The sequence below is a fragment of the Diabrotica undecimpunctata genome, chromosome 4 (genome assembly GCF_040954645.1).
Source record: "Diabrotica undecimpunctata isolate CICGRU chromosome 4, icDiaUnde3, whole genome shotgun sequence".
NCBI classification, from domain to species: Eukaryota; Metazoa; Arthropoda; class Insecta; order Coleoptera; family Chrysomelidae; genus Diabrotica; species Diabrotica undecimpunctata.
The window spans coordinates 159,944,282-159,962,833 of NC_092806.1; the positions used below are offsets into that span (position 1 = coordinate 159,944,282).

The 18,552-nt window shown below is 32.4% G+C and overlaps 3 protein-coding genes across 3 annotated transcripts; 2 read left to right on the forward strand and 1 right to left on the reverse strand.

The window, feature by feature from the left end:
* Window positions 1-1,007: 1,007 nt before the first annotated feature.
* Window positions 1,008-1,780, reverse strand: agt (O-6-alkylguanine-DNA alkyltransferase). Its single transcript, XM_072530800.1, has one exon. The coding sequence runs from the start codon at window positions 1,616-1,618 to the stop codon at window positions 1,073-1,075; it is 546 nt and encodes a 181-aa protein (XP_072386901.1). The 5' UTR covers window positions 1,619-1,780; the 3' UTR covers window positions 1,008-1,072.
* Window positions 1,781-2,577: 797 nt separating this feature from the next.
* LOC140440352 (uncharacterized) lies at window positions 2,578-10,366 on the forward strand. The gene is made up of 2 exons (XM_072530802.1): window positions 2,578-3,124; window positions 3,428-10,366. The coding sequence occupies exons 1-2, from the start codon at window positions 2,755-2,757 to the stop codon at window positions 4,330-4,332; spliced, it is 1,275 nt and encodes a 424-aa protein (XP_072386903.1). The 5' UTR covers window positions 2,578-2,754; the 3' UTR covers window positions 4,333-10,366.
* A 3,160-nt stretch (window positions 10,367-13,526) lies between these two features.
* On the forward strand, window positions 13,527-18,171 carry hyx (cell division cycle 73 hyrax). Its single transcript, XM_072530803.1, has 8 exons — window positions 13,527-13,835; window positions 13,925-14,296; window positions 14,356-14,569; window positions 15,636-15,813; window positions 15,962-16,211; window positions 16,695-16,918; window positions 17,004-17,145; window positions 17,945-18,171. Exons 1-8 carry the CDS (start codon window positions 13,705-13,707, stop codon window positions 17,979-17,981), a joined length of 1,548 nt encoding a protein of 515 aa, XP_072386904.1. The 5' UTR covers window positions 13,527-13,704; the 3' UTR covers window positions 17,982-18,171.
* The last annotated feature ends 381 nt before the right edge of the window (window positions 18,172-18,552 follow it).

The following is an 18,552-nucleotide window of genomic DNA, read 5'->3' on the forward strand; positions in this document are numbered from 1 at the left end:
CAAATTTGTTTGAAGTGTTATTTTCACAAACGGAGCTTAAAGCTTCACCTGCGGCTTCATGCTAAGGAACCAGCATTCAAATGTAATATATGTGATAAATATTTTATTAGAAAGTTCACTCTAGACCAACATATTCTGACACATACTGGTGAAAAACCCTTTAAGTGTGACTTGTGTGAAAAGGTTCAAGGAAAAACGTTCTTTGAAATCACATTTGCTTTCACTTCTAGGTGCCTTATCATATAAATGCAAGTATTGTGAGAAGCAATTTGCAAGTAGTGATGCTTTGCAAAGCCATATACTTATACATAGTGTTGAAAAACTTTTTAAATGCAGGTTGTGTTCAAAAGAGTTTAAGTTAAAACATGTACTAAAGGCTCATTTAGTTATACATGGTGTATCCCCATTTAACTGTGATGTTTGTTCAAGGTCATTTTGACAGAAGAGCAGTCTAGAAAACCATAAGTTGTTACATATGATTACGCCAGTTATAATAAAAAGTGGAAAGAAAAGTTTGTAAGTTTGGTAATACTTCTACTTTTATGATAATAATGAAGTTTGTGAGTAATATCCATTAAGAAATAATATATGGCATGGTTTTTCCTTTTACTAGATCTTGTTCCTTTGGATTTTATATTCATTTAAAGTATTATAACTTAAATTATATGTAAATAAAGTATCAATGAAATTGTTATTTATATAAACTATTCAATTGTTTTTTTGTGATCTTTAATAAAATTCTGTGCAATCTAAATTCAAAACTTATTTTTTATGCGACAAATATCTGAATATAGCTGATTTCATATCAATCAAAATGTTTTTAAAATGGTTACAGTAGTTTCAAACTAAAACTCAAGCGCTTTATACATATAACATGAAATATTCATCATATACACTTTTTGAAGGAATACTACAGTACATCATTTTATAATATAAGCATATCAAAATTTAAGGTGGACAGTAAGTAGACTTCAGAAAAAAACTATTTTCTAAACCTTAAATGAGACCCAAAATCAGACTTTGATTGATTTATTTCTTAAAAAAATATATAAATTTGTAACAGGAATAAATGTTAGAAAAAAACGTTTTCATCAGCCAACATTTTCAATTTTCGATCTCTTCCCCATCCATATTTACCAGGATCTCCATTTTTGCTAACAACTCTATGACAGGGAATAAAAAATGCTATATTATTTTTTGCTATTGCATTTGCCACAGCTCTTATAGCTTTTGGTTTGCCGATTCCTTTAGCTACTTCCTCATATGGTACTGTTGTTCCCTTCTTTATTTGGAGTAGATATTCCCAAACCATAATTTCAAACTCTGTTCCCTTTAGGATCAATTTAATATCGTCTGTGGTATTTGGATCAAAATAGTGTATTTTATTTGTTGCTATACTATCATCACAGGTAAAGTGAGCGTTTTGAAAAGTGGTTTTTAAAATTCCGATCCCCGAATTAAATTCATCACCAAAAGACACAAAACAAATCTTGTTTTCTAAGAATGCCAGAACAGATTTTCCGAATTTTGTCTCTAATTTGCCATATATTATACTTACTGGTGATTTTTCTTTATATTCCATATTACTAATTTTTGATATAATAAAATTATGGGACATCCTTAATTTTTATATTTACCTTAATATAAAAATAAATTTTTTAAAATATTGTAACTGAGTTATTGTAGCCTGGTTTTGTAAAATGTTTATATAGAATTGATTTATATTTTTTTTATGACCACTAAAAAATTCAAAAAGAAAATAATGTAAAATAGGATGCCAAGGTTCTTTATACAAACAAGTTTTAGATTTTAGATGACCGTTATAGGAAAATTTAGTTAAAAGTAGACGATATTTATTGCTTTTCACTGTAATATAAGTTGCATAAATTTAATTGCGAAATTTCTTTGACAACAGTTTTATGACTTGTATTGTATACAAATACTTGTATTTTTCACAAATGGGCCCAGTAAAGATAGCATCAAATGGGTTTGACAAAATAAAATTTTAGTGTTTGGCAGTGTTGAAATTTACATTACAAAAATGAAACATACGCAATCAAAAGCAATAAGAAATTTAAAAACTAATACTTAACAATTAACAAAAAAAGAAAAAGTAAATAGTTTTAAAACAGTTTTTAAAAGTAAATAGTAAAATATCGGTATAAATAATAAAGTTAAAGACATCTATTGCGATCTGGCAACTGATTGTTTGATGGTTCTGACTCTATTGCCAAATCTATCCGCTAACCTATCAAACGGCAATTGCCAAAAAAAATTCTAATTAACTGCAATTAATATTAAAAGAAACAAATAATAATTCATTTGTGTTTTATATAAATTACAAAATTGTAGAATCAATAAAATAATATAATAAAAATGTACTTTTTAAAAGATTTCTCTTTGTTTTTGAAGCACATAACATATACATTGTGAAAATATTCTATTGGGAATTTTATTTACAAATAGAAAACAATAAATTTCGTAGAAATTACATAATATGAGTAAACCTTACTTGAATACACTTTAAGTGAAGTGTGTAAAAATGATCAACTCAAGAAGAAGAGTATTGGTATTGGTCAAAGTCAACATGTCATTTGTCAAAATAAATAAATAAATTAAGTGTATTCAAGAATTTAGAATGTCTTGTACCTATCTCTTATACGGGAAAATTTGTTAGACTACAAAATAAAACAATTTATATAAGCACAAATTAAAAAAGAACTCGTTGAATCTTAATTTTCGACATTACTTGAAATGGAACATACCTCGTTGACCATTGTCCCATCTGTTAACGTTGAAGAAGAGTGTAGTAGGCCCACTTTTGGACTAAATTATATGCACAGCAATGATTTAGAGATACCACCTATACAAATAGATGAATTTTGCCCAATGGAAGATAAAAGCTTTTATATATCAGATAGTGAATTAAGTAAAATCAAACGAGAAGCTATTATTGATCCCACGTTTGAATTTTTTTCAGCACAATGCGATATAGAAATTGACCATACAAAAGAATATTTACAACCTAGTAGCAGTAGGCATGTTCCAAGTCTTATGACAAATAGAAGAAATAAAGAAAAAAATAAACGAAAAAACCTGTATTATTGCCCTGTCTGTAAGAAAAGTAAGTTATTCCTTTGATAAATTTCTGTTACACAGCATGGTAGCTTCACCCCCATAGAATACTATTAAAAAATCACACAATAAAACCTAATCTATCTCACCTACTGTAGCCCATTTCACTGGCTGGGTTATCTTTAACTAACTAAACCCTATCAAATGTCACCTTTGATGAAGTCAAAAATGTGTATGTCCAATATTTCATGTGCAAAATATGCTTTTTAAAATTGATCATTGACGGGGTGGCAAGTACAACAAACATCTTGTATGTATTGATATAAATCTGACACTATTTTTTTATTTCCAGAGTTTCCAACAATGTTATTAAGAAAAATACATCTTACAAAACACTTTGGCAAAAATCTGGTGACATGCTACCATTGTGGTCAAATATTTGCCAAACAAATCTCCTATTTACTTCACTATTCACGGCACTTCATAAAACGACGAAATTTAGAACTGTACAAATGTGACATGTGTCTTAAAAAAGTACGATCAAAATTCCAACTAGCTGAACATATTATGTTTGCACATTTCGTGAATGATGAAAATGGCAAAGCTAAAAAATTTGTGGTGAACACAGTTCCGTTATATAAATGTAAATTGTGCACAAAGCCGTTCAGGCACAAGTATCAATTGGATAATCATTATAGAGGGCTCACTTGCATTAATAAGCAGTCAGACGGTGTGAAGTATACTTGCCAACAGTGCCCTAAATTTTTCGAGAATCCGGAAGCTTTGAGTGTGCATATATCTAATCACCCGTCTATTAACATGCCTAAGAATCGTCCATTTAAATGTCAATACTGCTTAATGTTCTATTACAAAAAGGAAAAGTGGCAAGAACATATTTTGAAACATATAACATCGATAGAACCTATTTTAAATCAATGCGATGTGTGCCAGGTGCAATTTAAGAAGAAAGAAATTTTCGACAACCACGTCAACGTGAACACACTCAAAGATCCTTACCAATGTCTGGCCTGTAAGCAATATTTTAGTCTAAAATGCCATCAGTTTACAAGTTGCGGCAAATCTGTACAACCCCCACCAAGTGACTATCGAGCAGTCTGTAACATATGTGATAGAAATTTTATTTCTGATTGTAATTTAAAGAGACACTTGCAAAGGATACATGATCCGCTTAGAACGCCTCCGAAGGGTCCTTCTATGAAAAAAGATGATAAATTAACAAAAAAAGTTCTTAAATAAATTACGAAATCAATGATTTGTATGTAACAATAGGGAACATTTGCTTGAGGTTATATGACTAGAATCGGGATAGAGCCAATGGCACAAATGTTATATACACTGGCTTCATTTCAAACAGGACGAGGTGTGGCTAGTAAATATCAAGACTGGTGCTGTAAAACATTTTATTTTGATCATTTACTTATCTTCAATGCACATACAAACACACACACTCCTTTGTCTTGTTTCTTTTTAATGCAGATTTTACTTCAGGAAACATAAGTACGATAAGTTCAGGGGATTAAGTTATAACTCAGTAACTAACAACACTGTGTCATTCCTAAATATATGTCTGCAAAATTGAACCTTTCTTTAGTTTTGGTGAAAGTTTGAAACTCCCAACATATTTGTTTTGTGTTTTATGCATATTTTTCTAAAGAACTTTTTTACTGCCGTCGTAAAAATAAACAACTCACGTTATAATCGACGTGGTGTGATTAAATTTTCAACGAAATCTACCGAAAAAGTCTCGGAAATCTCTCGAATGTTGCAGGTGGTGTTGTGTATTTGAATGGTGTTCAAGTAGAAGATTATAATTCGCGCGAAGAGCTCCAGTCACCTCTTGTACCGACGTGAATGTCGACCGTATGCCTGTGCTGATCACCTTTGATATGTGGATAAGCATCTGTGCATTATCTGTCAAAAATTATCTGTTAAACATCAATAAAGAAACCATTTGCAAGATGTTACACGTGAATTTGAACATATGCAAAGATGGTACTATAGTCGGTTCGCTATATTTACGCGGGTTTCGGATTAAAAATTTTATTGTAAGTACCCAGTTTTAATTACCTGCTCTTTGGGGAAATATCAACTGGTCAAATGAAATGAAAAATAATCCATAACTTTTTTTAATTAAATAATAATGGAAAATCTTTTTTATAATTGACAGTATAATAAGGAGAATTACTTCATTAATGGAGTCTAATGTGGCTAATATAAACCTAATAATAATTTTATATTACACTTCACACAGAAAATATGGTCTATGTATATTTGTTCCATGGAGAGAATTTCTAATGAAAAATAAAAAAATTTAACTTGAAAATCAGTCATTATCATCAAAAATATCATAATCGTCATATCATCATTACTGTCATCACCATTAATTGTTATTATGATTGGACTTATTTCGTTTATTTTATTTTCACGAGTCCACCAATCTTCTATTAGTTTCTCGAACTTGAATATACAGTTGCACCACACTTCTGGAGTTACAATTGAAAGTGCCTTTCGCCAAGTTTCCCGAACTGCGTCGTCGCTATAACCGTTAGGCCCAATATGGTTGTCATAATATTGTTTTGCTATTCCCCATATATATTCGATGGGATTAAACTGGCAATGATACGGTGGCAGACGTAAAACTTGATGACCGTAACTTTCAATAATCTGATCCACAACAAAGGTTTTTGGTTTTGCGTGGATATTTGCCAAGCGTAATAATTCTGATTTTAAAATATGTTGTGTAAATGGTATATGTTCCTTTGTCAACCATTCTTTAATTTTATTAACAGTCCAAGAATTCGTTGGACTTTTGTTTAATACTTCAGAATGGTAAGGTGCATTGTCTAAAATAGTAACGCTGGGCTCACTTAAACCTGGGAGAAGTTTTTCATGTAACCATTTTACAAACATTTCTGTGTTCATATTATCGTGATAGTCACTTGATTTTGATTTAGATGAAAATATTAAATCAGCACCTTCTATAAAACCCGATTTCCCTCCTGCATGTAAAATTATGTGTCGCTTCCCTTCTCCATCAGTATGTTTGATAGACTTTACGTTATCATCTTGCCATATTCTTTTGGTTACACCCCTAGAAAATATCCATGTTTCGTCTAAATATATAAAAAATTTGCCCTTTCTTCTTTTAATTTAGAATATTTTCTTAGAAAGTTAATTCTTTTATGCACAACAGAACTTCTTTCACAAATGGCTTTTCTGTTATCCTCCTTTTGAAATTTGAAACCCAAATTATGTATCACTTGCCATAGACTTGTTCTGCCAATTTCGTCAAATTTTCTATCTTTTAATTCCGAGAGAATTGTATTTAAGGTCACATGTTCCTTGTTGGCTCGCATTCGATAAATGGTATCACGAATTTTAAATTTTTTTCCATCTGGAATATCTTTCGTTTTCAATGATAGGCGAGTTTTTCGGTGATCTTCTTTCGGTCGTTCATTATTGCGATTTTGTAATACTCCTCTTAGTTTGGTTTCACTAATTCCTAGAGCATCACATACGCGTTGTTGAACAGACATTACCGATTTTAAAGGACCGCCATTTTCTTTTTCATCCGTAAAATACTTATGTACACTACAAATTAGACTATCTACATCTAACACACGTCTAGGCATTTTTAAATATTTCCACCAAACATACAATGTCAACACTGGCAAAGAATCAATTCAACTGCAATATTGTAACAAATTTATACCTACCCTAATGTTATTTTAATGTATTTTAAAATATGACCATTAATGCAGTTGTTACCTAATTTTCTGGGAAGTCGTTTACTGCAACTGGTTATCAATGAGTCATTAGCATAATTTTGTTAATCCGAAACCCGCGTAAATATAGCGAACCGACTATAAAACTTCTCACTGTCTAACTAAATAGGTCTTGAACTTAAGGCCAAAAAAAACCTCACCAATGAACGGAAACACATCGCGAAAATCATTCTGTGAGAATTTGTTGTTCCATATTTAGAGATTGCATGAGTCAGTCACTACATATTTTAGTATGACCCGAGAACTGTAAACAAAGTCAGCAGAGGATGTGAAAGGGTGGGAAGCGACCAACAAAAGAGAATGTCGCGATTGAAAGCAATGTGGATCGTTTTTTTGATATATGTGACATAATTCTTCAGATAATAAATGACTGGACCCGAACTTACTCAGTATAGCTGGTTTTTGCACAATGACATTGTGCCGGTCCACAACTCGTTCAAGAGAATTGTGCAAGAGTTTTTGGCGATAAAAGACATTCCATTATTTCTGCATCCACCTTATAGCCCCCTATGGTTTTTTGTTATTCCTCAAGATGAGGATGCACCTCAAGGCAAACGTAGCGGACCACCAGCGGTGTTGGAAGGGTTAGCTTCGAAGGAGTATCAAGGACTCGTCCAATCGTGAGAGCGACGATGGGCATTATTGCTTGAGTTTTATTGAAAAACTTTTTCTCAGCTATCTTGAAAACATTTAGGTCACCACACAGTACCTATACTCAATAAACATTCATTGTCATATAGTTATTTCAGTAAATTATAAGTTTCAGTAGCGTTTTTTTTCTAAGTTTCATGTAACAAAAATTTGTTGTTCTACCACAGTATAGACAACAACTGTATAGTACTGTTGTTCTAATACAGTATAGTTGTCTATACTGTGGTTCTACTATCACACTTTTAAGGTTATGGTGGAAAATCTACTATCTGGTTATTCGTTGACAATCAACTTTATTTTAAGACGGTAATTTAATCAGTAAAGATCCAAATAATCCGAGAGCCGAGTCTGTTAAGTGATCCAGACCAGTTGATCCGGATCTTTAAAAGATCGGTATTTCCCATCACTAGTTACTGAGTAGGTCGTTTCACGCACGTGTACTTCTCTTCGGCATCAGATTCAGTCTCGTTATTTAATAGCCACACCATAGGTTAAATACTTCTATATGTAATATTTGGTATACCTGTTAAATTTTTATTTTTTTTTGTAAAATTTCAAACTAAAATTTTTGTTTTTTTTTACTTCAGGGTCATAAAAATTTCAAATAACGCAAAAATTGTCAAAAAAATTACAAATTTATTTATTTTCTTTACGTTTTACATAGGATATGTTATTTATGTAAAGTATTTACTACATTCTTTCATTACCTAATTGAATCTTGTTTAAAGGATAGTACCACTGTAGAAGTCTAAAATAAAAGGTTTTTACACGGATGACACTAATTATACACTTATTCTTCTACAAAGTGGGGATGCTGCAGGTGTTTTCATAGGCGTTAGACCATGCTGCAGGTCGTTTTGGGGAGGATGCGAGAGGTGGCATTCGGATTTTTGCAGAAAAAGTTGTGTGATAATTTTAGTAGTAATAAATTACTTATCCTCCCTCTCAAATCTGTTTTTCATCAGGTGTTATGTTTGGCTTTTTGATTGCTGAGTTAGTTTCAGCAGATTCTCAGTTAGTTTCTGATACCAATCCTATAATAGATGATCTTATTCTTTGATGTTCTTATCACCTTAGTGTCTAAAAAAGGAACACTTTGTTCTTGCTTAATCTCAACGGTAAATTGTAGGTGTTTGTGAAATCTATTGAAGATGTCCAGTGCAGTTTGAATGCCGTTCTCAGAGATGGCACTCATCACATCATCCACATATTTGTATATGTGCGGTAACTTGAACGGTAGTCGTGGAATTACTATATTGAATAGATGATCTAAAACTATGTTGGCTAGAATGGTATGATCGGAGAGCTCATGGCGGTGCCAAAGATTTGTGAGTAAAAAGTTCCTCCAATGGCAAAGTATATACAGTATACTCCCTCTATAACAAACACGGTTATTACGAGGTTTCGCTTACAACGGGGTATATTAGATGTCCCGTGAAATTTCTGTTGAACAACCCTCTATAGCGAGGCAAATTTGGATATAACGAGAGAAAATAAAATCAAAAAACGTATTTTTTTACGTTTTTGGCCCGGCTGTGGTTATAAATAAATACCCTTTTTAACTGCTCCGCAATAAACTTAACTGCCGCCCGCAATAAACTTCTTTACAATAAATACAACTGTTTCACATCTTTAGAAAATATGATAGCGGACAATTTAAAGCAGTCTAAAATGACAGACTTCTTCCAATTGCAGAAGCAATAGTTTATGTTATCCTTCAAAATACGCTTTATACATTATGTAGTTGGAAAAAACTGTAAGTGCAGATTTTTTGCTTTAACGTATATCATTGACAATAAAAATAAACAACTCTTTTTTGTTTTAACGTATTTCATTGGCAATAAAAGTAAACAACTTTTTTTCAAATACGCCATTCAAACAATATTTATTAGCATCTTATATTGCTCCGAATGGCTTCACTATAGTAAGTTAACGTTTTAGAAAACTACATATTCATTTATATATGTACAGTATTATTGTTGTCTGATATAACGAGATCGGCTTATAACGAGGTAATTAGTCTGTCATTTCAATTCTCGTTATAGAGGGAGTCTACTGTATTAGAAAAAATCTATCAGCGTGAAGAAATTATTACTTAAAGTACATTCATTTAGCAAATTCCCATCTGTAAATATGAGCACGTGTTGATATTCGCCGTCTCATTCGTCAAGAGGCTATTAAATATAATTTATTACCTTAAGCCAGACAGATTCTCATGTTACAGATCCAAACTTGCCAGCATTTTAAATTCAAATTGTATCGTGTTGATTTTTAAGTTAATGTATTGTGTTATATTTATGTTATAGTTATTGTTAAGTTATTTACTGGTCGTGTTATTTTTTAGAGTTTAGTGTAATTGTGATATAATGATTAAATTTTAAGAAATTCTTACACTAACAGTTTCAAAAGTAAATATTTTTAAAAATCATATGATACACATCAGTACGACCCTGTTTGGCTTTCACGTGCTTCTATTGACAATTGGGAATTTGTAAAATGAATACGGTTTAGTGTGGTATTTGGTTCTACTAAGTGCCACTTTTATTCTAAAATTGTATGATCAGGTTAAGAGGAATGTTTGTGAAAAGCGATACCGCACCTAGGGATATAAGTACAGTAATACTCCGAACTTACGCGATAGGTGGGATCGAGCGATAATCGCTTAAGTCGAATTCGCGTAAGTCTGGGTATAATTTCGTATGTGTATGTATGCAGTAGCGCACCTAGAATTTGCTTCTGGGGGGGGGGGTTTTGGTTGTTCACCGAAATTTTTTTTATGGTGCTACCTCCATTTTGAGTCCTTAAAATGTGTGAGTAACAGTGTCGGAATAGGGTCGGGGGGGGGGGGGCTATACCCTGTGTGCGCCACTGTATGTATGTAAATTATTTTAATTGGGAGCGGAAGATAAGAAAAAATAGCAATTTACACAAAACATTTTTATTAAAATCTTAGGATATACAAATATAAAATTGGCAATTCAATTTATTTTGATGTAATAGGCTTTATAAAATCTAACAAAGTAGTTTTGACGACTCCCGCAGATTTTTTCTCCCGCAAAATTTCTTCATAGCAGGCTAAGATTTTTTTTTATCCCTTGTTTGGTAGAAGAAATGCGCTCTTCGTTGTGGTCTATATTTTCTAAAATTTTTAATCCCTTTTCAATCAAACTGAGGCCTTCAGTCAAGTTTCCAATCGTCATTTGATTCTCAGATTGAACTTGATCCAAATACTCAAGCTCTTCAATGTCTTGTTTTTCCTCTTGCATTTCTATGAGGTCATCTATTGTCATCTCCTGATTGTGGGAATTCAATAGTTCTTGAACGTCATCACTAGCAACTTCTAAATTTATTTGCATCAACAACAACTTAAATGTTATTACTAACTTCATCATGCCCTGGCAGTAATTCCATTTCAGTGTCAGTGATGAAAAAAAAGGACACAGTTTTTTCCAGACGCTATTCAACGTTTTTTTGTGAAACTTCATTCCAAGATTGTCCAATGATTGTCACTGCATCTAACTGTTGAATTGTTTCCAAAAGTCTTTAAGAGAGAGCTTGTCGTTTTTTCTTCTAACTTCATGGAGATGTGCAAATTATCGTCTGGTGTAATAAGCCTTGAATGTTTTAATGACTTCCTGATCCATCGACTGAAGTAAACTGGTTGTATTAGGTGGCAAAAATTCAACTTTCACACGTGGGTCAAAACTAGTTAAAGTTGCAGGAGGATGACGTGGAGCGTTATCGATAATTAGCATAACTTTAAATAGAATTTGTTTAGATTGACAATAACGTTCGACTTCAGGTATGAAATGATGACCAAACCAATCCTCAAAAAGGGAAACTGTCACCCAAGCTTTACGATTAGACGTCCAAATTACAGGCAAGCCAGATTTAGGTGTATTTTTTAGTGCTCTTGGATTTTCTGAGCGATAAACTAAGAGTGGTTTTAACTTGCAATCACCAGCTGCATTTGACCCCACCATCACTGTCAATCGACCTTTGGCAGCCTTAAAACGTGGAAAGGTTTTCTCTTCAAGTGCGATAAAAGTTCTCTTAGGTATCTTCTTCCAAAATAGGCGTCTCATCTACATTGAATATGGTTTGTTTGGTGTAGCCACATTCATCTATTATGGCTTTTAATTTCTGTAGATAACAAGACGCAGTCTCTTTATCAGTACTTACCGCTTTCTGCAATGCTATGCCAATTACAGCGACTTTTGAATCGGCTGAACCAACCGTTATTAGCTTTAAACTGTTCATCCTTAGCGATTTCTCTAGCATCCTCTTTCAATCTCTCAAAAATTAGCTTAGCTTGGGAGCACACTGTATTCTGATCAATAGGACAATTTTTCACATTTACCTCATTATCGCACCATAATTTTAACATTTTCTCCATTTCGGCGATAATACCATGACGTTTACGTACGATGGTGGAATTTAAAGATTGTGCACTTTTCACAGCTTCGAGAATTTTTTCCTTGCTCTTTATAATTCTTCTGACCATTGATTCCGATAGATCAAACTTCTTTGATAGTTCACAGAATTTCATTTTTGATTCAAAATCTGTAATTACGTTAAGTTTACATTCCAAAGATAACGTTTTTCTTTTCTTATTTACTACAGAAGGATCAGTTTTACTTCGTTTGGATGACATCATTGTTCTTTCAAGTCTTCAGTAGATATAAAATAAAAATCCTATAAAAGTAACACACTCCGTAGACACAACTGTAGATAAGAAATACCTAATACAAAATAAATGTGCTGATTTCGTGCGAAAAGTCAAAACATGTACTTTGGAGGTATTACTGTATAGGTTTAAGGGATTGTAACATTCCTGATGAAGTTTCTCGCCTTAATTAACGGATTTGGTTATTTTTTAGAGAATAAAATTGTTTCCTCCGATTTTAGAGTGCTCTAGGCATCTTTTAGTATAACACAAATCGATTTTGTAAAAGTTCTACGGTGACACCATTCTTTAAAAAAATCAAATATTAATTGTGCACATTTTAAAATAATGGATAAAGCAAAACATTACAAAGATCTTCAAAATCAGGCCGGTTTCTGAGGATTAAAAAGTTTGAAGGTTTTTTTTTGATACTTGTTGACTGTTCTATACCAAATTGTACACTTTGAAAGATACAATATTATTGTACATAATTTATTAATAATTGTAACAAATGTGGTAAGGTCTAGTCATAAGTGAATTTTTGAAAATTTTTGTAGAGAATATATTGTTTTTTAGTTATAATAAAGGACATCTAGAGTGATTAAGTTATTATAAAATATATAATATAAAGTTCAGTTGTAAATATGTAATATAGCTGTAGAAAATAAGTTAATTTCAATAAATTTATATCAATATCCGCATTTATATTATTATCCCCGACATATTTTCATTGTATAATTAGTTTTGAGAGAGAAGTCGAATTGAAAAATATTCAACTGGACTTAAGGATCAAACTTTACATATACACAACAACAATACACTCAGTTGAAAAAATTTGATCTACTGTAATTTCCTTTCCGAAAATGCTAAAACAGGTCGATTCTTATTTCAAAGGGGATGTCTTATAATGATATACACGATTGTCATTTTTGTCAACCCTCACCGTTCGAGTAATAAAACGTTTAATATTAAATAGGGAATATACAATGTGTGGTACATCATTATAAAGAAATTTCTCTGGAGAATTCAGGCATCCACGATTTTTTCCATATAACTCTATTCTTATGAAAGTGTTAAACCTTTTAAAAATAAGTTGCACCTTGTAAAAAAAATCATCTGAATACCTGTTATCAGTCGGTAAAAATTTAACCAACGTAGCAAAAATTAATTATTAAGTTTAGCAGTTTAGACAGGAATCACTGAATCGAGTTCATCAGGAAAAATTCACTGGACATTTAAAAAAGTATTCTTGTATGAAAACATTAACTGGTTAGTTTTTGTACCAAAAAAGAAGAAACGTAAATTTGACAGCGAATGTCAGTCAGATGTCAGTTTATGCTTTATATTAAAGTTGTGAAAATGGCGTTTAGTGAAAAATTTTTGCATATGCTGTAGTGTTCGAGTTAAAGTACAGTAAACAAAAAGAAGTATTTTTAGTTTATAAACGGAGAAATCCGTTAACTTACTTATAGAAGTATTTGTTATTAGTGTTAAATATAAAAGACAATGGCAGATCCACTAAGTTTATTGCGTCAATATAACGTAAATAAAAAGGAAATTATCGAAAGAGATGGACAAATTATATTTGGGGAGTTTTCTTGGCCTAAGAATGTTAAAACCAATTATCTTATTTGGGGGTAAGTATTTCTTCTAAACAATTACCATTGAATATTCTACATGAAATTTAAACAGTTCCAAATATAACATTGCCTATATGGATTTTTAGGTCAGGAAAAGATGGAACACCGAAGGAATATTACACATTGGAATGTCTATTGTTCTTTTTAAAAAATATTACATTAAGCCATCCTGTATACGTACGACAAACGGCTGCAGAAACGATACCTGTTGTAAGAAGACCAGATCGTAAAGAACTATTGGCTTATTTAAATGGAGAAACCGCTAGTTGCCCTGCCATTGATAAAAGTGCTCCTTTAGAAATACCCACGCAAGTTAAAAGATCTGCTGATTATGATGGCCCAGAAAGTCTGGCAAAAAAGCCAAGATTTGAAGACACACATGTACAGAAAGTCAGAGAAAAGCTAGCTGCTAAGCTAGATGGGCCGAAAGAAGCTTCAGTGACTGTGGACAATATAAAGTGAGTTTAATTTTACATATTATATTTGCTGTGTAATCACCATTTTATATTATTTTTAGATCTCTCTCGGATGCTATGTCTGTTGAGAAAATTGCCGCTATTAAGGCAAAACGTCTCGCAAAAAAGAGAACAACTATTAAAGGGAATGATGATATTGGCCAGGAGTATGACATTAGTGCTATTTTGGATTTAGATGTAGATATTACTAAGGATATTATTAGTAGAGAGAGGCAGTGGAGAACCAGGACCACTATATTGCAATCAACTGGCAAGGTAAATACATATAAAACATTCTTTATTTAGGCTCAAGTACACTAGGTGAGTTAACAAGCTAGCATTTCTTTGGCAAGTATGTAGCAAGTGTATTTCATCAGTTACAAAAGCAAGAAGCCATCTTGTTACAGCAGGATATTCAAAATTGTATAAATCATGTTAAGTTGGACTAATTGGATGCATCAGTCCAACAGTCAATTAGTCAATCAAGCTTCCCCAACTGATTTTTCAAATGAAAAATTCTACACAACTACAATAAATTATTTACACTCACCTCAATGAATGGTCCAAGAACATAACAAATTCACATAAGTACATGTTGTAGGAACCTCGATATTGTTGTCTTGGAAACTTGAAACAGGTACTCCAGAGATTTAAATTAATCACCAATTGCTAATGATCTGCAGTGTAATGTTTTGTCTAATTTTGTAGTTACTGGAATTACCATCCTCATTGTTGTGTCCTTTTTTGACAACATTTTATCTACCATTCCCAGTAGTTCATCAAACAAAATATTTCTATAAGCTGCAGGATCTTCGTTCTTTAGTTCTTTCAGTAAAGTATTTGATGTACCATAATCAGTACATTGTCCTATCTACGGTTTCACCCACACATTTCTCTTATACACTTTTCGTTTCACATTTTTGCATCTAATTAATTTGTTTTTAATCATGTAAGTTCCACTATAACTCGTGCTGGAACCATCTCAGATATCTTACTTTGCTACTGCTTGTGTACAAGCTACTATGAATACACATGACTAGTTTACAAGCTAGTTCGCTCAAAATCCAGAGAGTAGTGTGTAAAGTTGCTGGCATCTTTACAAGCAGCTAGCAGAGCAAGTGCATCAAGCACACTGGTCTAGTTTAAGAGCAGCTTATGAAAAAGCTACCGAGTAGCTGGTAAACTCGCCCTGCTTTCTTGAGCCTTTAGTTAAAACAATTTAAATCATGATATGGGTATTTATTAAGATGCACTTCCAAATTTTAGCAATTTTTATAATCACTATATGTTTCTTTACACAATTAAAAGATCATAATTAATCACAAAACTTTTGTATTTATAGACTTTTTTTAAAAATATAAATGCCATGTTGGCAAGTATTAGGGCTAGAGAAGAAGGTCGGCACAGACCACCACAACAGCCTCCTCAAGTTACACCTAGAGCTACACCTATTAGAGCTACAGCACAGCCTTCTGTATACAACAGATACGATCAGGAAAGATTCAACAGACAAAAAGAAGGTAATCAACCTTCATTATTTTTGAATAAGATATCATATTCTTCTGGTTCTCAGTTCATTATTTTCAATAACAGTGAAGCTTTGAAGGAAATTCTCAACTAGTATTTATATTATAAGTTACTTATGTTTTTTTGTTCTTTTTACAACAGAAACTGAAGGTTTTGAAATCAATACTATGGGCACATACCATGGTATGTCTTTGAAATCTGTCACTGAAGGATCAGCGAAAGCAAATCGTCCAATCCCTGTTCAACCAACAGCACCTCTTCCTATAAGTGCAGCCAGACCACCTTCAGGTGGACAGAAAAAAGTTTCAAGAACCCCCATCATTATCATACCTGCTGGCACCAATTCATTGATAACTATGTATAATGTCAAGGATATGCTCCAAGACTTAAGGTAAGGTGTGTTTAGACATAAATGGATAACATTTTCAACAGTTTTTGTAGTATTGTCAAGTTTTTCTATCTTGTGTGCACATTTTTGACAAAATGGACACAAGTATGAATTTAATACTGTTTAATGCTGCGTTCCATGTTTTTTGGAAACAGAAAAAAACATGGATAGTCTTATTATCCAACGATTGGTATGCCAAAGATCACAAGGAAGATTCTCAAAAAAATGGATCGACCAAATTACAGGAATGTAAAAAACCTATGTAAGAGCTAAAGGAAATAACCAGAGACAGAGATCTTTGGAGACAGATAATACATGATAATAACAAATACACAATAACCACTAAACTCCCTCCGGGGGGTTAGGATCGAAGAGAGAGAATGCTACTTAAAACAAAGCATATTGATGCAGAAGTAAGGCTCATTTCAAGGCCTGCTCTAATTGCTATTTTTTTGATGGCTTTGATTAACCTTCTTATTCTTCCAGATTTGTAACCACAGAACAGAAGAGAGCCGCAGGAGGTAAAAGGGACAACGAGGTTCTAATTCAGAGGCATAGAAATGGACAAACAGTGCCTTACAGAGTGGTGGATAATCCAGCAAAGTTAAGCCCTAGCGATTGGGACAGAGTTGTAGCAGTGTGGGTGATGGGACCTGCCTGGCAATTCAAGGGGTACCCTTGGGATACTCCCGTTGAAATTTTTGATAAAAGTAAGTGAACTGGTAGTTGTGGAGACCACCATTTGTATAAGTTAGAATTTTGTTTGTTAACTTTTTAATTCATATTTTTTTTTAGTTGCTGCTTTCCATTTAAAGTATGATGAAATTAAAATCGACCCCAATGTGGAGAAATGGGCTGTGACAGTTATACAGCTGTCGAGAACGAAACGGCATTTGGATAGGGCTGCTCTTATGATCTTCTGGGAAAAGTTAGATAAGTAAGTAAAAGCCTTGATTATTTTCTTGATTTTTAAGTAAATTATGTAAGTTTCGAAAGGTGCTTGAATGCATATTTTGTCAAAATGAGGTAATCTTCAATTTACCTGTAAGAAAATGCAAGTTACTGAAGGGATGCTGATGATGAAACCTATTTTGTTAAGCTGTCTGCTGTAAACCAGTCATACTAGAGCCAGTTGGCTTATTGAATATATTCTATTCATTCATGATAGCCATTCTAGAATTCTGGAACCCTAGACCTGTATAGCTGTACCTAGAAGACTTTACATTTTAATGTAAACAAACTGTTATTATCCACAAGGAAACAAAGTTCCTGTATTTGGCTGTATACCATATATTAAAAAATTTTGAATAAAATCCTTTATAAAAAGGTATATAAAAAACAAAAAGTTGCTTTGACAAAGTCCTCGTAGACATACCGTCTCAGGACTCGCAACTAATGTAGAGTCATATGTCGCCATGTTACCAATCCAACGGTAACTTTAACATCTTAACTGTAAATTAGACATAATGTAAATCAAATCTTATTTAATAATTTTTAAAGGGTTTTTACCCACATATTTAGTGGCTACATCCATGTATTAACTTGACACTGATGATGGAATATTTATTCCGAAAACGTTTTGTCAATGCAACATAGCCCAACTGGGTTTTTTATATACCTTTTTATAAAGGATTTTATTCAAAAAACTGTTATTAATGCCTGCTCAACTGATTTTTTTTTTGTTCCATAATGGTTTATATTTTTACCATATTTTACATTCAACATTATTGTTTCAGACATATCATTCAGTTTAAGCCGCATTTGAGATGGTAGAGAATGGAGGAAGTTGTTTTTTAGTATTTTCAAATAAAATAAATATTTGTGGTTAAGTTTTTGATGTGAAAAATCGAATTGTATCGATTTTTATTTGCATCTTGTATATAAGAATTATGATAAGTTTGTAATTAATTTTTTTTTTCATAAACGGTTGTTCATATGTACAATAAAGAGTATATAACATCAATTTTGTTGTTTTTTTTTTCAACAGAATGTATGGTGATTTTTTTCTCGATGATTATTAAAAGTTTCATAGTTTTTGAAGGTTACTGTACTACCTGTATATGACAGTACCAGCAATTTCTCAAAGGAAGATGTAAAACTTAAAAATTATATGAACAATGAAATCGGGAGATGAATCCTACTTGCTAACATATGCTATTTTGGCCTAACAAAGCCACTAAAATCAAGGAATATAAGAAATTATTTACATTCTCAGCATGGCATGGTAAAATCATTGAATATTTTACTGAGAAAGGCATAACTTACAAATGCAACATGTTAGAATTTGAATCTTATGGTGCCGATGTTATGTTCAGAGGTAATCATTCAGTCGTCACACTATTGA